Consider the following 22737-nt stretch of genomic DNA (forward strand, 5'->3'; position numbering starts at 1 on the left):
GGCAAACACGCTACTATAAGGCATTCGATCCGAAATCTATTCTCCATTGAACGGCCCCGCGACAAACGATCAAGAGCGAGTTTTCCCGAGGTGGTTGAAATGTTTAACGCTGTTTCAAAGGGCTCGACTGTTTCGCTGAAAGGTTAACCAGGGTCTTTCAGGGTTGTCTGGCGGGCCGGTTGGACTGAACGGCTAGTTAGCGCGAAGATTGGCTCCTCTCGGCCTCACCTCGGCTGCGCGGGTTGCTCGACGTAAAAGGGTGGAGGTAAAGTCCTCTCTTCGCTATTGCTATGCCTCGGATTGGCACTCCGCGGAACCAGCAACCGACGATATTGGGACGACGACCGAAACGTTCAGGCAGTAAAATCGACTAAGCTGGCGGTTATTTATTGCTAGTTGTGCTGAACGCAGGTGAGAAAATAAGGCAAGCCTCCGTAGGCTCGTCTCTCGACTCGGAGCGTAGCTCGAACCGCGCCAACGCGTAAGGGGGATAATTTTAGAGGCCAATTCTCGATATTACTTTCCTTCGCTCCTTTTGTTCCTGCGTTACAATCATTTGTCAACTATTAAAACTTTCGTGAAATGAATTTTCAGACGCGATTAGGGAGAAACTTGAAACTTTTTGCTCGTACACATGTTTATACATTCTTAGTTTTGGCCTGCACGGTAAACGCTTCGGATAAAATTTGCAAAATGTATTCAACGAATACGCACACACACGCACACACACACCTACGCATGCTTAGAAAGCGATAGAAATTTCAATTCCAATTTGACGCTCCGTAAACTAATTTATTTACGCACACATTATACGTATATTATATGCGTGTATATTTAGTTAACTTAATAAGACGAAAGTTACATATTTGTCGTAATAGATGCCGAGTAAGCGGGGCCCCGGAAAGTTCTAAGTCAAGCAACAAGTTGCAAAGTTCAAGAGATCCGTTCCGGTGTAAACATGCAACGCCCAACAATCGTTAATCATAGGAAAGCAGCCCGGGCGTTTCTAACGAGGTTTGTAACCCCTTTGACGTGTACAATGGTGACAAAATGAAAATAAAACATTCCCTCAACAAATTCTAGTCGCATGAAGAGTTCGCTCTTCAAATGTTACTAAATTTATCGGCATCAAACTATCTTTCAAGATAGTTCTTGAAAAAAAAAAAAACACTAAACGCTCGTTGTTGTTTCTCATTTCCTCATCAGCCGGAGTACGTTCGGATTGTTTTACGATGGTTAATAACTTCAAAAGTTTCCACGGCAAAAGCACAGAGGGGTTAAAGAGAGCACCTGATCGAAATTTCATTAGGGTGATATGTCTTCGGTGGATTACCGGGGTCACAAGCGCTCTAGTCGTTATCTGTTACATCAACGTGACGTACATATAATTCCCCAACAAAAGGGGAAACGGTATTACATCCGACCGGAGTGGGCGTAAGCTGCAGCGTCCATAGGCGGCGAGATATCTTCCCGTTGATTGAAACGTCAGCCCGGAGGAGTTATGTGTCGGTGTGGGTCAGCAAAGCGGAGTTTATGCACCTACCGACGCGTATCCCATCCCCGATATACCCAAAGGCTCTCTCCGTATCTACGTACCCAGGTAGGTCCGGTGGATCCACGAGGTGTATCGGTAACAAGGCGCATCCCGATACTCGGCTGTTGAACTATCACAATATCCGCACAATATCTCGACGAAAGCTGGCACTACCACCGCCCTTTACTCTGTGCAGCGTAGGATGCCGTGGGTTATGGTCATGCGGAGGTGCAAGAATGGTGTAATTGGTGATCGTAAAGTTCGGAGAGGTGCCAGTACTAACAACGGAATTGTTGCGTCTCTCTGTCAGCCGGATGGTACGTAATATGGAGCTCGACTATCAACGAGGAAGAACGATGTGCCGGATTGGTTTGCCTCACAGCGATGAAGTTGGAAGGGGTGAAGAACGAAGACGTCTCTCTTCCGTGCGACGGTGCGTCGAACGATCGTGTAAAAAGAAACCCCTGGGCACGGGGTCCGAGTGACGATGAATTGAAAGATTAAGCTTACGGACGAGACGCAAGTGCACGTAAGCTAAAGACGCGCTACGTGCGGCAGTTTTTTTTTTTTAAGCCCGAAGGAGCGCGGAACGCGAGCAACTGAGAATGAATATGATTTCATTGTGTCAGGATTTTACGAGTCGTACCCTTAAAGTCTATCATTAAGGCGTCTGCGGTTGCCGGGCTCGCGTTCTCCGGGGCACGTGAGCAGCACGGGCAATAACAAATCACCGCTGATTTATAACCTAATATTAACAATTTATATTCCATTCGTAACTCATAATTTACGCAGTTTCTACATTGCATTCCCCCCCAGGGCCCGCAAGCCCTTTCCACCTTCTCCTCTCCCTCCTCCCCCCATCCACGCTTTCTTCCTTGCCCTCCTTCCCCCCGACCGCATTGGGAAACAAACTTTACCCGGGCTGTTTGCAAACCCGTGCGAGTTTGTCTCGTGATGCTCGGAGTTTAATTACGGACCCCGTACAATTAACTCAACCGGTCTTCCACATTCTCATCGTACGAGTAGTCGGTACGCTCGCATACGAAAATTCGCCTATGAATTTTGAAAAGAGTTTACCATTTGGTGCATCCTGGCGGTGTTGTAGTAGTCTAGGTTCGGCATTCGGCTAAGTTGAATAACTACAGGTCGTTCACAAATTTTATTCAATCGACGCAGCTTGTCTCTTTACGAAGAACTGTTGATTCGCCAGTCGATACGAACCCGCATTCACTGTTCCATGACGAATGGTAGTAAACGTACTCATACGACCGTCGACACGTGGTTCGACCAGGACTTGTCACAGATTTTTTACTCTTGTTTTTCGTACGAACAGAAGGCTTTCGTTGCAGTCCTTCGTCCTTAACTCAAGCGTCCAAGAAGCAGGTTTTCTTCCTCTTCTATTTTAAGTTGAATTCGCGTTGCACTTTCGAAAATTTTTCATAATAGGTAGTACAGTACTAATTATCACAGTCTCGTTTTAATCACTCGAAGCACACACTGCGCGGTGCGGGGGGAGGAGGGTTGAAGGGGGAGGGGTGGGCGGGGGGTCCTCGAAGGAGGACGAAGAAAAAATACGCGTATAATATTCGAACCGTCGAAAAAGAAGCAAACGAAATAAACGGAGAACTGAAAAACCGGTCGAACTACGCGGCACTGATCGGGTGTTCAGTGGACGATCATTCGGTCCGCAAACATTATGCTAATTTCGAATGCTTGACAGATGACCGCGGGTTGGTTTGCATCCCTCGGGGATACGGCTCGCGATGTCAGCCCGAGATATATCGGGTTACCGGCGCTGGATATTGTTTCCGATATCTCGACCTTCGTGGGTATATAGGATCGCCCTAACCGTCGTACAAGAGGACTGGAGGGTTACTGCGCCCGCGGGGCCTTCTCTACCGGACAAACGGGGCCCCGGACCCAGAGTGGGAGGTCGGGCTGGACGTGGCCTATGGGCCCGACGATTCCCTCACCCCGTCATTGGGCGCCGTGGATCGGTCCGCGCCCAATGGGGCCTTGGGCCCGACGTTCCATCAGGCCCACGCCGCGCCCTCGGCTGCCGATTGGACCACCGAGCCCAACGATCAAGATCGCGAGTCACGATCCTCCGATAACGCCGCAGAGGGAAGATGCACGCCGGTTGAACTGACCAGATATCGAGAGCCGAACGTGGCCCAGGTCTTAGCCCGGCTTCTCGCCACCTGAAATTTACTTTTCGTTCGCTTCCAGAGTCGTCGGAAGAAACTGGGACTCGATCGTGTGCACAGGTGACAGTTGCGGGGCTCGGAAGGATTTCGACAAGCCTTGATCGCAACGCCAATCATCCGACGATCGATAGAATTAACGGCTGTTACATGGTCGTGAGGAAGAACGAGGCGACAGTTCCTTTAACGGGTAATTTGAGCCGTGCAACTTTACGCCACACGCGCCTGCGCGGTGACGAAACCGTGAAAAAACGCTGGCGTACCCCATTTCGCTTTATTATTCCGTATGCGGGTAATTACACCCTATGTCCTCCGGGAGCAATCTCGTATCTCGGCGAACTTCAATTTGCTCTTATTGCTCGTGAAACTGCTAAGTATCAACCAATGAAGCACGTGAACGATAATTACTCTGGCTACGCTGTTTTCCATTCGCCATTACTTGTCTGAGATTCCAGGCAGTTTCGAACGGATTCTTCAATTTCTGATCCGTTTCCAATTGGAAACTGCTTTTTCGGATGTAAATAAAATTGAACACCACTGTTGGCGAGGTCAAGGAACGTTTACGCTCGGGGTGTGTTTTGACGTTTGGAACGGCGTCTACCTGATTTTTGCCCAAAGCAAATCGGAGCCATTGCCCGGCAGTTTATCAATGGCGTCCTGAGTCCCCGCGTCCGGGTCGCCTTGAGGGACAACGAAAACCCGAAACCTTCCGGAACCCCCGTCCAGAGTCTCAGGACCCTTTGGAATTCACTCAAGGATTGCCCTCTGGTTGGTTAGCCGAGCCAATGGACGAGTGAATGAAATTCTTCTGACCGTTTGCCAGCAGCAAGCCACACCTTTCGAGACCATACAGCTCCGCTTTATAGCGCAATTCTGATATACCTTCACCGCTAAATTTAACCTCCAGTAGTCTTTCAACGTCGATAAATCGCGTTACGGTTAGTCGGAAGTGAGTGAGTGAGTATCGATCGGGTCTCCGTAACGTTGCACAAATGACGAACTAAATGAGCAACTGTCGTCATCGGATCAATTATAGCGACAATCACGTAGTGTCAGCTTCTCGAGCCTTGGAGAAAAGTGAGTTAAAAAAATCCGAGATACATTGTAAGCCATGCGTTCCGAAACCGGCCATACTTTTAATGTCAAGTAATTATGCTTTAATAATAATATGTGGTGAAAAATTTCACGCGCGTCGCGTATAAGGACGGGTTCTTTCGGGTAGGAGGACAACCGGCAGCTGAAGCAGTTCCATCGGTCGGTAATCGATCTTTATGCACTGGTGAATTCAGAGAAACTGTTCATTATCCCAACGGAATGCTCCGAGCAATATTCGTCACAGCTAATCGGAACAGCACGAGTCTCGACTGCGTGATCGTGAAGTCTCAGGGCAATCATCTCGTGCACATGGCTCACGCAACCATCGGGGTGTTTTGAAAGTAACCCTCACACTCCGCGGAAAGGCACCGCGATACCTTAAATTCGACTTGGAGGTGGCGTTGAATGCATATCGTGAGGAACTCTTTTTTTTTTACTTTGCAGGACACCTGAATTGAACAAAGTCTTTTCGTGCCAGAGTTTCAAGATTTTACAATTCACCGTGGAATATGATTATTATGTACGACGAAAAAGCTCAACGTTACCGTGACTTGAATCATACGATCCATCATACGACGCTGTATAGGAAACTATTCTTCGTCGCACTGATTTAATTAACATAACAATGGCTTAAACAACTCGTGAATAAGTGTCGTAACTGGTATAATATTCTCATGCTCGTGAACAGAAAGACTCTCTCATAGTTTCCTCTTTGCGATTGACTTCAAGTCAACGTTTAGCTGGTATCAGATTCACGTGGTATAACATTGCTGGTTATACCTCGGGGTCGTGCACCGAAGCATGTTGATATTGTCACTTGAATTTTTTTTTTTTTTTTGACATTCATTTAAGTACCTTTTACAAGATAAGGTCGTAGGAATAATTTTTAATACAAAGGTAGTATGAAATTTTACAAAAAGGCAGAAACTTTCAAGTTACGATAATCTCGATTTAAAACCCCCAAGGTGCTAAAGGTTAACCACTTCCACACTAGGAACTTTAGTCGAGAATTTAGTCCGGTCGAAGAAGAACGTTAAGATCCTGACGAGGTATATAATTGCCATTAGAGGACTCTTGGACGATTTTCGTGAAATCAACAATCCAATACTGCTGATCAGTACGAGTGATTTTGCGATTTATGGGAAACCGAAAGATGCAGTAGCGGTCTGTCGTAATTCGTTTCCGTGAAATGGATAAAGTTCAAAAGGAAGTTTGCGCGGAGACTGTGGCGGGATTGGAAACAGTGTTAACGGTTCGTGACGCTCGGCATCGAATCCTGGCGAAAGCCGTGAAGCGTGTGCGTGCGGAATACCTCCCCTCACACCAGCGCCAACACGGACACGAGAGAGTGGAAGTAGGTACGGAGCCAGAGATGGACCGCAGACGTCTTGCTCCCGTGACCTGGGGCGTAACCGAAGAGGTATCTTATTGATCTGGTTGCCTGGGGCGTGTCGTCCTGGAAATCTCGCCGCAGGGAGGACCGCGTCGAGTCGGGAACCCTTAAAGCGACGTGGTAGCGAGGGGAGTGCGCCTGCGCGCGTGTCTCTCGCCCGGAGGGTAAGCTTCCAATCACCGGGAGCTAGCGGAGCCCGGTGGTGCCAGAGGGGTTGTCAAATCTTGGGAGGAAAAAAATATTTTCGCGCTTGCGCCCGGGTGCATCCTCGATCTTGGGCCACTTCGGAGCGCCTCCTTCTTGCGATAACAAACCCCCGGCGAAGAGGGAGGTCAGGGCCAGATGCGAGCGGGACGTGGAAGAATTGAATCGAATTAACGGAGAATGGAGAATCACTTGGAACAAAGGGAGACGAGATTTGTTCTCTGCGTCCAGAGTGCAGCCGCGTGGATGTTGTACGTACGACGTGTAACCGACCGGTTAAAGAGCAAGTATCGCAAGACGGCGGGAAGCTCGTGAGGGGTTAACCGTTAAACAAAAAGACCCTTGGATTTATCGTTAATCTCGCGGCTTCACTGGGTACACAAACGACCCGTTTATGGGCCTTCGTGCAAGCCACGGTCTCTGCTGCCTTGCGTAGTAACGAGTGTACGTGTCGCACGTCTGAAAGAAATTCTGAAACGAAATTGGGAGAAAATGAAAATCATAGTTTTTCATCGCCGCGTTGAATATGAACCGGTCGTATCGATTTTGTTCAACGTTTGACTGCACCATAGATTTTCAAATACGTTGAAATCGACAGAGAAATAATTTTTACGATTTCGAAATTAATGACATTCAGAAGCGTTAAATGATAAGCCTTGCTAGTCAAGAAAACAAAGGAAGAGTATGCATAAACAACGCCATGGTGGCAGGGTGGGCTTTATAACATTTTGCCATTAGCATCTGTTTCTACAAACCTAGTTACAGATAAGCTTTTAACGGTTTCCAGGAATCGTTATGCCGGCTGTAGTTATACGTTCAATTTTGTAGGAACGTTGAGGAGGGAACAAGCAATTCCAAAACGTGATGTAAGTGTAAGAGATGGAAAGATATTTGCGAGCGTAGACACAAAACGCAATCTCCTCGAGGGGTTCTACAAAAATTATTTTCCAATACATTCCGACTCACTTTGTTACAGACGTGTAAAAATGAGTAAATGGATAAACGCGTACTGCCTGCAGGAGAATAAACCTGAATAGTTACTTGCACGTACTACGGCTTTATTATCACTGGATGCGAGTACAGATAACTGACCAAACAAGGGGATAAAACGGAGTATAACTGCTCACTGCAATAAAGTCGGTGAACATTTTAACAACGAATGTTTACTTTAAAATTTACCTATAATTGTAAGAGGTTGAGGTTTATCCTCTCTTGTTACAGGCGCTTACATTTCTCTCCTTGTTGCCATTGTCCGGCTGTTTAGAAACATGCGATACACTTCGCAGTCACATAATAGATAGGCGTGTAGAATATTTGTTCTGTTCTTTCATCCTTTTTGTTTCTTAGCGCTTATCTAATTAATCTATGGTATTTGCAACTGGCAGGTATGGTACATAATGTATAACAGTTAATACAAGGCCTGCGGTAAAAGCGGGGTCTGAAAAATATACAAAAGAAAAAAATATTATTCACGCGTTAGCGCAGAAATCAAGATTGTCCAAGGAGATATACGGCCAGCTCTGCGGCCAAGACACACCCCGCATGTAAAAAAACATCCGCGGTGTCCCAAAACGAACTAAAGGAAAAAAATGTTCCTCATAAAAATTTGCCACGGTTTATTTCAGACACCCTCATCAGGTCGCTGGGCAAAACTTTCGACGTTTCACCGTGAAACGGTTAAAAAGTTTAAATTCAAACTCGTATGTACGGAAGGGCGACTGATTTTCCCGTAAACGACTGTGTCAAGATCTAAAAAAAATAGGACTTTTCACCGCTATTTCGAGCTGTAAGAATTATCATCTTGGGAAATGAACGGGGAAAACTTTTATATATGCAAGAATATTCCCGATCGATACGACGCATTAAAGACGGCGATAATAATTCGTCCGGCCGCGATACCGAAGCGTAAATGAGTGGGTAATGATTTTGGCGTACATAGAATCAATGAGGGCTGTTACCATAAATCGAGTAGGTACGTACGCTGGTACCCAGAGTCAGGTACACGTCCCGAGACGAAGTCCCGACGTCGTTCGCCCCGAGGCCGAAGATTATCTCCTGTAATCCCGGCTGCTACCCTGCACATGTACCCTGCCTACCTATCCTGTGCCGCGTGTATCGCGCACGCACCTACCAACCAACACACGTCGGCGAGAATCCGCACTCAGCGAAAATAGCTAATTATAATAATGTGCCCAGATGCTCGTAGGTGTCTGTGACTACGGCGACACGCATACGGCTATCAAACGCGAATACAGAATGTGCGGTGCACGCATGATCCGCTGATCTCTCGCCGAGGCTGGGGAATGTACACCGTGCCTACCTACCTTCGGCGCTTCACCGACCGCGATCCAACGGGGATTGTAAGATTACGATTTATCACATGACGTGTCAAAGCGGATGCCACGGGATGTCGCTTAACTTTATTACTTCAACGAAAATAACCCTCATTCCTGTATAATCACGATGACACGCCAGGCGTCGCGAATCCCGAGATCAACGCGAGCGCGCGGTCTGCGGACTTTGTTTTTCTTTTCTTTTCTATTTTCTTTTATTACTACAATTATCGATGAGACGATCTCGCTAGGATCGATCGATCGTAATAAAATTTCTGGGTGGGATTCTGTGCAACATTGAAAAGTGACACCATCCACTAGTGTCTGAAAGCATGTTATCGCATCAAATTCCAAATTCATGTCCAAGATTGTATTTTACGAACTTTAGTACACAACTGCTGAAAACCACTGACGCTCATTTCTACCTCAAAGATGAAAATTCATGTACAGTGTACACGCATTGGATCGGAATGACTGTAATTTTTGAAGAATTCCTACACGTAGGGTGTCACCATTTTTCAAATCATCAGTGGTAAAACAATGCACGAACACTTTGCTTCAGCGAGTTTGGTACGGAACATTGTTCGCGACTGGTAAAAATAACGACTGTCGAATTGATTCGAGGTTGTCTCATCCCACCGAAAACGGCAGACTCGCAGTCTTCCGGGTGAAATAATAATTGGATCGGCGAAGTTCTTTTGAGCGGCTTGTCGCGCAGATTTAAAACATAACGACTTGGCATGCGGACTTCTTCAATTTGCGTCATCGGGAAATGAGGCGATAAGCCGAAGCATTCTTATTTCATGAAAACGAGGAGAAGGAAAGAAGGATGATAAAGGAACGTCCTAGAGCGAAAATACCGGCGAACCTTCCGATTTGTCGAGCCAATGGCTATTCGCCCGCCGTTTTGCGCCGGGGGCGTGAAACCGACTCACGCCGTATCACCTACAGCTACCCGTGTGCCGGAGCCGATATAGACGGTGCAGGAGACGCCGCGGGCGTCTCGGTGAAAGACGGATATAAGTCTAAAAGCGTATGTATTCGCACACACGGGCAGATTCTGCGGTATTATGTACTGGGCACATCGGCACGGCTGTGTGCTTTGGAAGAACGAGTATGGCACAACGTCGGCAGAATTTTTTATAACACCTTAACGTCAAGTCTCAACTCCACACGTATGCGTAATAATTTTCCATGAACTCCGGTCTCGCATGCAACTGACCAAAACTACAATGGGATAAATTATCGTCCAAATATATCGGATCGTCCCATGGCAGCGGACTATAACAAAAACCAGATGATTCCAACCGATATCGTATCTCCAGATACCTGCAAACCCCTGAAAAATAAAACTAGGAACTCTTGTTCTGAAACCAAGTGACGTTCGGTTTTCATAGAAATACGTACACGCTTGTTCGTTGGCGTAGAACGGGGTAGCACATCGAAGGTGCATTTACCGATATGAGGATAGAGGCGGAGGGGCGACGGAGAGGAGGAGGACACATTCAGCCCGACACCCTGCGTATAACCAAAGATGGAATTGATCGGAGAATCGGAGGGTTGAGTTCGTCGGAGGGCTGCTGCCGGTGGCGCTTGCGCCCCTGCGGCAACGTCACATCGATTCCTCGAGCAAGGGCCTACAAAATGGCCGCCGGCATTTCGAACCGTTCCTTCCCCGCTGTATCTCTACATAGGTGGTAGGTAGGTAGGTAGGTAGGTAGGTAGGTAGGTAGGTAGGTTTTCTCCTATGTGCGGAGCGAGCAGAGAGAGTCTATCTAGGTCTCTTTGTTTGAGATGTATGCGCGAGTAGGGTGGACCCAGAGAGAAGAAGGAGGATGGGATGGGGAGGGATGCTGGAGGACGAAGAAGCGAGACGGAGGTGGAGGTCTGGAAAGACGGGAGCTGAAGGGGTATGAGAAAATCGATTCACCTTAGGAAACCTCCGCGCGAACCTGCACCCGGCCTCCAAACGCGGAAGGAATTCAATTATTTACAGTGGCAGAAGCTCGAGACCCGCGCATAGCTTTACCTGCAACATCGGGCATCGAGCAACAGCCCCGGATATATTTCGCCGTTGCAGCGCCGGTACCCACACAATTCCCGCTATACCATTCGACGTGAGTCTTTGCCGAATTCGGAAGGTGAAGAGGAAATCTAGGGATGGCAATATCCTGCACACGTATCGCCGAATCTCGGAACAGATTTCACCCCACGTACCTCGGTAATTGCGGCTACCTGACCGTTTCGCCTATCGATGGATCCTCCCGGAGTGAAAACAACGACAAACGAACTTACGAATAAAGTCGGGAGACTCTTCAAATCAAAATGCGTAAAACCTTACTGTTTCGAGAGTCGATGAACCCTCAACTTCCGAGTGCCTTGCGCCATAGTCTCGGAGTTTCATCGTGTTGACGAGTGTCTGAACTTTGATTCGAACGATAGAGCGACGTACAGTTCAACGAGATTCAAGCTGACGCTACAAAGTTACCTGCAGTATAGTTTCGAAGCAGCTAAAAACTGATAAACAGTCCGATCGCCGCTGGGTAAAAACGGATGGCTCGATTACAATTGGCAGTGACGAGCATGAGTAATTTTCGTAAAATGAGAAAAGGAGGAAAAAGAAACGAGCACTGGTCGATATCTCACAGGTATCAAGAATTACGATTTCATATCACGATGCACTCCAAGCATCAAATAACACCGCGGTGTAATCGACGATAGAGAATGAACCCACCACCCCAACGGCCGCCCCGTTGCAGCGAGTAAAGGGTTACTTAAATTTGAACCAGCGTATAAATGCCCATTAGACATGCCCCCAGCCTGCGTTTAGCAGTGATCAACCCCACGCGTTCATTCCGCGTCTCTCTCTCTCGTTGCACCGCCGCAACAACGGGGCTCTTCGTATCAAATGCAGTACTTCGTTCTGCAGTGACCATGAAATGACGGTTCAATATGCACGCTGTCGCCTTCCTCCCTCGGGGGCAATACAGCCCCGTCTCTCTCGCCCTCCACGGATCCACCAATCTCCACCCCTTCGTTCTCTCTCTCCCTCTTCGTCACGTCTCTTCTATCCGCAAAACTGTACACGGGGAGGCCGCGCGTGAGAACAAGCAGATGTACCTACCGAGAAATGCGCACCGAAATACAGACATCTGCATACGTGGACTGGCGACGCCACCCCGAATACTCTCTTCGGTACCGGGAAACGGGGCCTGTTGGCCCCGCCGGCCTCAGCTGCGTCGACACCAGGGACGGGAATTGTTTGACCGAACATTTTCGCGAATTTTCAAAAAAATCGATGTTCAAATGATCATGAAATTGAATAGTCAATGAAGAGGCAAAGGGGAAGGAGTAACAGAAAAATTCTGAATTCGATGGGAAAAGTACAGTGTCGATCATTCAGAAATTTCGGGCCAGAGAAAAAAAAATATTACCACGTTTCTTTAAAGCACGAAAATTAATAATATCGATTCAATCAACCCCCGCCGATAGAAAAGAAGAATAAAATACGTTAGACACGATTATATATTTCATCAGCTGTTGAAAATCGAATAAACGTATCGGGAGTAACGAGTTTTACGCGGCAGTTTTCTAATAACAGAAATACCGCTCTATTTTTATAAGCATAACGTTATAATAACAGTTGGTACGAAAGTTTAATTCGCTATATCTCGTATGCCGGATATAGCAAATATTTCATGGCATCACTGTTCCTTTGATTTTCGTTTTGCATTAAATAATATCGTATTCGAACAGTACAGGTTGTATAAAAACAACTGAATCCAATCCAGCCCCACACTATTTAGAATTTGTTAACTCTCTTTTCTCGCTTTTTCACAGGATCATAATTACGCGTATTAATCGGTTCGAATGAAAAGAAACTTCTTCCCCAACTCGAGTCCGTTAAGTTTCCTTCTACGAAATAAAATGAAGAGTTTCTCTCTTTCTCGACACTCTAAAACGTGCCTCTTTCACCCGCCATCCTGAAAAGCTAACGACGCCTTAGCGTCGATCTTCCGTCGAGAGAAGGGGGGCAGGTGGTGAACGATGTGATCTATAAGCGGCCGCCTTTCGATCTCTCGATCGCGGTGTAAAAGTACTGTAGCTATCCATACTCAAAAGGGCCCGCGAGTCGAAAGGATTAGAATCGCTCCGGGTTCTCTTCGGGACGAGGCAGCGGGGCGTAAAAAGCGTGGGCAGGGGTGCTGGGGGAGGAGAGAGGGGGGGGGGGGGGGGGGGGGGGAGACGGAAGAGGGGAGGGTGTCCCCGGGCGATATTCGCGGCAGCACCATCTGTTTTCGGGTAAACAGACGCGATCCAGGTTCCATCCCGGTTCCATTCCCGTTCTCGCCTCGGGACAAAATTTCATTTAGCGGAATAGAGCGTAAACACTTCTCTCGACGAAAAGTGCAGCGCTCGACTTACAAGCGGTATAAAATTTACCTCTAATTTTTCCCACACGTGTACGTCAGGATATTCCTGAAAAATATGCGAACGCTTTCAAGATTTCTCACTGTTTCTCACTCTGAGCAATTTAGTCCTGGCTATCGTATGTGCCTGAAAGAAGAAAGAGCTGTAAAACATGAATTTCAAAATTTGATCTTCTATTAGTTGAGGACAAAAATTTTCTAATAAACTCGTAACGCGAGTTCCGTCGTGATTTAATAGAACATATTTAAATCAACAATACTCTGAGCCAACCGAATAATGCATAATTTCACCAATAATTTTAACATCAATATTTTCATTGTTCCGGACTCTGTATTGTACTCCAGCAGGGAAAATGTTTCAAAAATCCAAACGAAAACTCATGGCTACTTTGCATATTTCATCTAATAAAAATCACGTTCCCGAACGAATGTGAATGCGAATTGTACGTACTGCACCAGCATATGTATATTGATTCATAGCGGACGGGGGGCGAGGCTGTCGATATCTGATTTCACGGAACCAGTGGGATGCTCACCGTAAATCGTATGCCGAGATTCTCGAGAGATTCGCTTTGCGAGTGAAGTGAAAAACGTTGAGCAATGCGAATGAAACAAGCTGAAAACAAGTAATATTTAACGGAAACGCAACCGAAAAAAACTCATCTAATCCAATCCTATTAAAACAAATAAAGCAACACCTGCACATGTAAGTTGGAATTTCATACAAAATGCTAGAGGTTGAAATTTTTCAAAAAAGCGTCGTGAGAAATGGAACCTGCTAGCTGTCCATACGCTGTGATAATGTGTTTTCTTTTCCCAATTTTAATCACCTATCGTTGCGGCATCGATCGAGCGTATAATGCAGGACATCGTGTCCGATAATTGCGTCCCGCACCACGGATAACGATGGAAAACAAGCGATGAATACGAAGCAAATTGGAAGAGGTAAAAAAGTAGGATAAAAAAAAAAATTTACGTAAAATCAAAATCGACGGTTATAATCACAGCGAAAGGTAAAATTACAACGGCGTGAAAACAATTTGGGAACGTCGAGCTGCGTACGAATTTCGTGCAACAAAAAAAAAAAAAAAAAAAATGAATCGAATCCAAGAACCGTTGAAATTCCAACGATTGTATATTTCGGTTTTCTACACATTCAACCGTTCCGCATACTTTCCGATCTTTGCGCACCTTTACACCCGCCGATCTCTCCGCCTCCTCGTCAGTTTCCCGCCTTCTCTTTCTATCCGTGATCGAGCTTCTCTCTCGCCGGCAAAGTTCGCGCCAAGATTGATGCGCCCGATGTCAGCGTGATAATTGAATGAGTGCCGTTCGTGTGTCGGCAAGAAGCCGCCCCTGTCCTCGCGAAGACACTCTCCAGGGCCTTTGCGCTTGCCGACGCCGGGACGAGGGGGGCATAGGCTTTCGATTAATTATCGCCCGCATCTCCGCGCACCTGGAACGGAAGAAATCTGCGGTAGACGAACAGGAACCGTCCCGAAGCCCGGCCGGGCATTGTTTCACCTTCATTAGCGCGGTCGCGGGAATCATCGTTGGAATCATTACCGGGAAAACGGATTGCAAGCCCTCCCGTAATTATCGATAATTGGACGCCCCTCGTTCGCCACTCGCCGTTTCGACACATCGCCTCTTAATCCTCCCTTCTTCCGTCGGCAAATTTAGCGCAACAATACACCGCCAAGCACGTCGGATCCTTAATACTTCTCGGCCGTCTCAAAGCTCTTGATTAAACGAGCTTTCAGTATCCCGCTGATGAAAGGCCTCCGCGCCTTCTCTTTCAGGTGTCCACCCAGTGACCCAGAATCTTACGCCCGTACACATCTCGCAAAGCTATCTCCGGAAGAGCTTTTTTTTTTTTTGCTCGACGAATGAAGAGACGCGACGCGCTGCGGACGTTTCTCCCATTATTTCGATAGAGACGAATAGATCGACCGCTGTCCGGGTGGCAGGCGGACGGAGAAGAAGATCGATGGGCGATCCTCGATCGGTAAATAATCAATTGATAATCAATCGGCGAGAGAAGCGAGAGGCGGGGGTAAGTCCCCGTTAAAGAGACAAGAGCCGAGAGTGTGGGAATATCACGTGCGCGATGTTGTAGCCGGAGGAATGCTTGGAATGAAACCGCGGCTGGCCGGCCGGGGTGGTGGGGCACGCGAGGGCTAACCACCCATTAAGGAGAACCCTAATCTCTAATTATTTAATAAAAATATGTTTACGACGTGGCGCTCCGTACGCCCTCGACGCACCACTTTTATATCCTTTTTCTTTCGCTCGATCTTTTTCTTGCTTTCCAAGAGCCCGGGCCCCGGCCCTCCGCGTGCGGCGAGTGAGTTTAGCGGGTCAAAGGTTGGCAGTACGGGTTAGTCTGACCGTCGGCCTGCATGGACCTACTAATATAGTCGTGCGCCCGGCGCATTCCTCTCGAAATCCTCGACTCCGACTTCCACAACCTCACCGACTAGACAACGGATCCTATTTCAAGTCCGGCTTTCCCTTATTCCAAGTATCGGAAGCTCGCGTTAGATAAACTAGAGCAAAACCTTTTTTCGCTTTTTCGTCCACTTCTCGCCAATGTCTTTATTGCTACCTGGAAGAACCGTTTTTCGGTTTTGTTTTTTTTTCTTTTCAAGAAATCCACCCTTCTTCGAGCTAATTGTAAGTCATTAAATATCCTCTTTAGGAATGACATGGGTTTAGATTTATCGGTGATAGTGCCAAACGTGTGAAACTTGCCCAAGCTTCAAATTTTCAATCAGAATTTTCGTTTGATCAAAATCTTGGATATCGACTCGTGTGAAAAGTTAACAACTCGTAAAAAGTGAACGTTTTTGAAGATTTCGACTTTCACCGCAATCCGGTAAAAGAAACACTTGCATCGAAATTAAGACTTTTACCTAGGTACAAAGTGCAGGATTGGTGTGACGATCCGAAGCGCATATCATTTATTGTCAACACGAATCCCAATACCGTGAAAAACGGGAATCGATCGTTTTCAGAGGCGGGTTTCGTAAGACGAACCCTACTAAGGAACTCCCTGCTGTCCAAACACGACGAAGTGAAGAAGGTCCACGTACCTCGGGTGTTGACCGGATTGACCAGCGGCGGTCGGCAATATCCACGGCGCAACCTTTGTCCGAATCTGTTTGCATTCGGGGATTCCCGCGCGAGAATTCACCCTATTCAATTTGCGAAGCATAAGGTAGGTATGTACACGGTGTTTCATCAGAATCAGACTGCCCGTATGAATTTGCAGAGTTTCGCAATTTTGTCAAATTGTGACGGTATGATTTTCACCGGGGGAAAGAAATCGCACCACGAGCCAAAAATGCCTTTGGATTCGTTATAAGTATAATGGACGGATAACACAAGGATTAAACACGGCTGTAAAGTTTTTTGACGCGACATGAAAAGTGACGCGTGTTCGGGATCCTAAAGCAACAATCCGGGGGATTTCAAGTGACCCGGTGAAACGTTCGGAATAGTATTTTACCGAAGGTTGAAAAAAACCTGGACCGCCAAAAGAGCGAAGGTATACAAGCAGCGCAGACACAACGGTCGAGTCTACCTGGCAAAACCATTGATTACCCAAACGCTTCCCACACTATCTGCGGGCCCCGAATAGTTCCGAGTCGAAAACGCAAGAGCGCAACCGAACCACCGAAAAGGTAGTATATAAGTATAAAAGTATAACCTCCCAGCCCGCAGGATCGAAGACCCAAAAGACCTCGCGAGAAACCCCGGAGAAGACTTCGCTGGAAAGAAGACCACTGTAATTTCCATTAGCGAGTTGGTAATTGCTCCGAGAAAACCTAATACCGATATTAAAAAAATTTCAGACACGCACACGACATGAGAAAGTCTTCTCGGTACCCTCGACGGGACACTTCCAACGCTTTCGATCCTCCTTCGGGCTGAGCTGCCTCACTTTTCTCACACGCTTGCATGCCTCCTTTTTTACCCACGAACCCCAAAACTAACAAGACAAATTGATGAACTTGGTGAAAGTGTTGAAACGGATACAACCGAACAAATACCGAGCACCAATTACGAAAAGTTTCGTATCTCGACGTGAACGAGAACAAAAAAACCGAAAAAAAAATGGATTGATAATTGAATGCAAATGGTCGCTTATAATTCGAATGGGAGGAGAACGAAACGAAGAGCAGCGGGTGAAGGGGTCTGTAATGAAAAGGCCTTATTGCATATGATTATTGAATATCAAAAGAGAAGACATTAGGGACGGTTGAAATAGTTGGCCTTGATTCACCTCTGCCAGGTCCGAACGAATCTCTGTCAGAAGAGGCGCCAGGGCGTTCTGTCGGGGTCAACTAACCTTTTCATTAGCTAACCCCGGCCCTATAAAACCCTAAACATTGACGCAAGGAACAGTAAGGATCCCTTACAAGACCGAACCTACAAAGTATATAATTATTGGTGTTCCGAGCAGGGGACGCGGGTAGGCTTGTAATTTTGAGTGGCGCCATGGAACAGTTACAAAACCAGACTACGAAGAGACACGCGAATGGGAATTTTCACCCTCGCTTACGTGTCATCCCGTCCAATTTACTCAATTTTCTCATATCTCGATTTTAACCTCGGCTCGAAATTCTCGCGACGATTACACCGATAGAGGGACGTTGGTAGTGTGCATAAAACGGAAGAAGCTCGACGTCGATTTCACTCCGCAGAATTTACCGACTCCTCTTCTATCTCTTCGAAGTGAGTGGCGAGTGGCGTCCGAAGCACGGCTGAATAACGAACGCATGACAAAACGGTTACATGTTATGGCTACGATCCGCGAAGCGAGGGAGAAGACCTGGCGGCGATACGAGGCGAAGTGGATTATCCACTAGATCCACGCCACGCGGTCTGTCCGCGACGTTGGTAGGTATTCGAATTGAAATCAGATTTGAATTTCAAATCAGAATTACTCTTCAGCACGGATGTATATATGTATCTCGGTGAGCTTCTTCTGCTCCTGCTTTTCGACGCTATACGCGACAAGACGCACGGTACGGTTGACGCTCGGTTAATTTCTACGTTTCGATTCAGTCCCACGTCGAAGATCGACGGTGAAGCTGAACTGCCCCCTCCGATTAGAGCGAGCGCGAGCTTATAAACCCTTTCGGTTCCTTTTTGCCCGAATTCTTCGTATAAGAGCACACCGTTCTTCTTGGCACAGAAATTGAAGGGGTTTTTTGTAAAAAGTTTAAGCAACTTGCGAAAGTATGGGGGAGGCGGAGGACTCTCATTTACTCGAGATGAGGATCGGCCCCCAACTTTGGCGAAATGGTCGAAAACACCGGGCCTTTTGCGCACTCGAGCCCTAAGGACATGCAACCTGCGTCGTGGCTCTCGCGGCTCTTGCACTCAAGTTGCGCCTCGGACCGACGGACCGACGGACTGACGGACGGACGGACGGACGGACGGACGGACGGGGAATGTCTGCGTGGGCAGGACCTCGGCTCACCATGCTGCACCGGACCCTCGGGTCCTTATGCAAGAAGGCTTGAAGTGGCTTCGCAGCTTACTGGCTCTGTAGGAGCCATATCGCTCAAGGCTTACAAAACGTCTCTCGATCATACGCACTACTAATTTCCTCGTTCCTCCTTCGGCGTTTCGTGTTTACCAACCACCCGGTACATTTATTCCTCCACATAGCGACTCTCGCACAAGTTGATTGATCTAAGCTCTCCTTCTACTCCGCCAACTTATACTGCCGGAACGTCCCAGCTGCCTTCATCTCTTTGCATCTAAATGATGATGATGACGATGACGACAATGATGATCGCATCTATTCTCATACCGAGGTGCTTCGAATCCAGCGAATAGTGTGTTCTAGAGATTCGAATAGTAAGTCCAACAGTACAAACGATAATACAGATACCGGCAACTGTCTTGACCTTACGACGTTCAACCAATCATGCAAGAATCTACATTCACTCCAGACAAAGGTTGATCCAGGATCATGGAAAGACTGAACCAGCAAAACACTGGAGTAAACAAAAATCAACGTCAAGTTTTATAAATCTGGGGAGCATCCAGAGTTAGAAATGCCGGGAAGTTTCAGGGTGTCATAATTTACGCGGAGTGTTGTTTTTTCATTTCTTACACCACTTTTCCTTCTCTATTGTTCTTTTCCTTTTTATCTAAACTTTCTACGCTGTACCAAGGTTGATTTATGATCGCTAAGAGATTTATACGGCATTCGGCAAGGGAGGGAGGTAATGCCCAACGAAAGAGCAAAGTGGAAGATTAGAGGCGATTATCGTGGATCAGGTGCGCATCGAACGTCCCGTCACGGCCGTAACTCACGAGAGCCGACGCGTGGGTGGTTCCAGACCGAAAAATTGCAACAGCCTGAAACTCGACGTATACATGTACGAGTATACACATAAGTTCGATACCTTTGTCTCCGAGTCATCTTCGTCGCCTAGCAAACGTGGCCAAGACCAACCGATCGACACGCAGTGAAACGGACGCGATAACGAAAGTTTGAAAATTCTCTTTACTCCAAGCTGTTCATGATCATTTTTACGCGAGCAGTTTGTATTCCTCCGCGGTTTACGGAGGCGAAGGCTAATCGATGATACTTCCGAACTAACTACATCGGCTCCGATATACGAATGCCTCCGAAATGCTGATCCACCTCCTCAGAGAAGGCACAGAGCTACACGGCATTCCGCGAGTTTCGGTGGACTATCATTTCGAGGATTAGCATAATGACGGGGATTCATATTATACTTTATGCTTTTGTATTCGTTTGATGGGGTGGGGCGAGGGGGAGGGAGGGAAGGGAGGAGCAGCCTCGGCGATTCGACGGTTGGTAGCAAACGCACTGATCGAAATAATGAATAGGATAGTTTCTGGTATTCAAAGATTATTATACGCATCCCGGCGGCAAATTATAGATTTGTGGTTTTGGTGCTTCGTTGTACCAAGAACTTGTGGGCGGGTGCAGGATTGCCGCATACCCGGCTATATACGACCGCCGGTAAATGCGTGTCTCTCTTCTCTCTCGATCCTTCGCTCCTCCAGCTCTCATCCAGCGTAATCAAACACACCGGACCTACGATTTTTGAATCATTAGACATCGTGACGAAATCCGACAACGAGGCGCGAACGTCGGGTCACCCAAATTTCGCTAATGGAGATGTGAAATTACGCCGAGTTTTCGTTCTAATTGCGATTCTTTGATTTTAACTGTGATTAGGGTTCGCGAGAAAGTAGCCATTCCGAGACGCGACGACTCGCCGGCAATTTGGACGGCGATTTTTTGCCGATTAATTGGATGTAACGCAAAAAGCTAAAGGTTTGGCTAACGACAGTTGAGTATGTACCTGAGATTGCCTCAGCATTACGCCCGGTTGTTACAACGAGCGAATCATGCCAATCTTACTCGTAGGATGCGGCGTACGAACCGCGAACCGCAGGAGGGATGAAGGAGGGAAAAAGGAAGAGGTTTGAGGTATAAACGTGCTGGTATATCACGCATGCATACGTAAAAGTAGAGGTAGAAATGACAAAATGAGGCTGCCAAGATCCGAGAAAACGAGTGTTTATGGCGGTTCTGCATCAATTATTATCAAATAAAGAGTCGTTTATAAAGCTTGCTGGTAAATGACACACATTTTTACAACCTCTAATTCCACAGCCGCTGATTCTCATCCCCGAATCAAGGGTATACACGTATAATGATCGGCTAGTTTTTACTTCGTCTTCGCTTACAATAAACACTGGACACCGTCAAAGCGAATCTCTCGTGTCTTTTTTGCGCGCGTGTATGCTTTGACCGCACTGTACGGCAGACACCCCCCAGGATAATGGCAAGCTTGCGTTGTTATACAAGTAGGTATACGTGTTAATACGCAACGTACACGCAGACGATCTCTTTCCGAGGTAAAGTAAAAATCATTTCAAGCCCCTCGTCAAGGTCCTCGGCAAACGGTCTCCGGTCCTTTTCGTGCACACAGGCGCGGGTACAACGTGTACGTGGAAACACACAGGCTGGTCTAATTTGACCTTTAATTCCTGGCGAAGGATCCGGCGTCGAAGAGAGCGCATCACCTCTGTCTCTCCTCTCCTCTCCGTCGGATCTCGGCTCACCTGACAGCCAAAGACGAGGGTGGAACTATTAGGAAATTATCGACGGAGGAATCGAATTGGGGAATTATCTGCACGAGATATGGGACATTATTTCCTTGAATGGCGTCTGGGATATATTTTATATAATAGTCCCGGGATGAGGAACGGGACTTTCTTTGAAATTGCACCGAAATCGGGCCGCGAGATTTCAATTCATGTAAGCCTTGCACCGGGTGCAGCTTTTATAATTTGAGCCCATCACGACAGATCCTCGGTTCACCTGCTGCTCCAGAGGCAAAGACGCGCGTCGATCTCTCCGCCTGAGTATAAAGACGACAATAACCACACCGTCCGTCTTGGCAAAACGAGCGAACGTCTCGCTCGTTACTCGGACTCGTGATTACGCCTCGAGAATTATGCGGATAAAATTCCGCAATTTCTGTCAGTCGTAACGACGCGCTATTCTCGAACAACGTCTGGACGGATCTTTATTCCTTACCGTTTTTCACTCTCCTGCTGCGGTTTGTGAGTCGACGCGTATCCGCCAAAGGATTGCAGTTCGAGCGTGAAATATATCGGTGCTCGTTGCGCAGGGGATGCCGCGGAGCTTGCAGGTAGATGCTCGCCTTCAAGACCGCTCGGTTTAATAACTCTATTACTACGACTTCCGTTCTTAAATTATCCGCTCAACGCACAAGTACGTAATGGGCTTATCTGCGGATGTCTGAGTCACGGTGTGCATTCGAGTAAATTCGCACGGCTATCGGACGCCCTGAGAGCCAAGACCGGCGACAAACTATCGCGCCGCGCTCTCCGCGTTTCATTGACTTCATTTTGCAAGGCACGTTTCGCGTACGCAAACTGTGAGCCATTTTCTCCGTAACCTCGGAAGAGCCGCGCCAGTTTTACTGCATTGCTTTTATTATACGGCGTGTAGACAGATGCGGATGGAAAAACCGACTCTACTTAACCCCTCAAGGGCTCGTGTTTCTCTAACACGACCTCTGTCTCTCTCTCTCTCTCTTTCTCGGTCTATAATCTATTTTGTTCTATGTTAACCTGATTTATTTTTCACTATTGTGTTAATTTTATTTGTACCTTTATACCGCTCGTTTTATTGATATTTTGTTTTAATCTTTCGATGTATGTCTCATCTATTTATTTCTCGTCTTTTATTTTGTTATTTCATTCAATTTTATTTTGCCACTTTTATGCCTTCATTTCTACTTATTTATATTTTTATTTTATGTTCTTTTTCTTTTTATTTATACATTTTATATGTGTTCCTATTCATTTTTACATTTCTGCATTCTATATCTGTTTATTTTCATCTATCTTCTCGTTTATCTATAGTTCTGTTCTCTTTCCTCCTACTTTCTTAGTTCAGTGCTAATTTTAACTTCGTGCTTCTTTACGATTCACAATCAGCTTATAAATT

At 46.9% G+C, this 22737-nt stretch overlaps 1 protein-coding gene across 2 annotated transcripts in view; it reads right to left on the minus strand.

The window, feature by feature from the left end:
• The window catches only part of LOC124301224 (transcription factor AP-2-epsilon), a 205393-nt gene that overhangs the window by 123836 nt on the left and 58820 nt on the right, over positions 1 to 22737 (minus strand). The window contains exon 1 of one of the 2 annotated variants that reach the window (XM_046756016.1): positions 2612 to 2743. The exons of the other annotated variant lie outside the window; for it this stretch is intronic. Coding sequence (XP_046611972.1) covers positions 2612 to 2656 — 45 coding nt within the window. The 5' untranslated portion in view covers positions 2657 to 2743. Of the gene's footprint in view, positions 1 to 2611; positions 2744 to 22737 lie in introns of those variants that run through there. 2 annotated transcript variants of the gene reach the window in all.

Source organism: Neodiprion virginianus, chromosome 3 (genome assembly GCF_021901495.1).
Source record: "Neodiprion virginianus isolate iyNeoVirg1 chromosome 3, iyNeoVirg1.1, whole genome shotgun sequence".
Classification (NCBI taxonomy): Eukaryota; Metazoa; Arthropoda; class Insecta; order Hymenoptera; family Diprionidae; genus Neodiprion; species Neodiprion virginianus.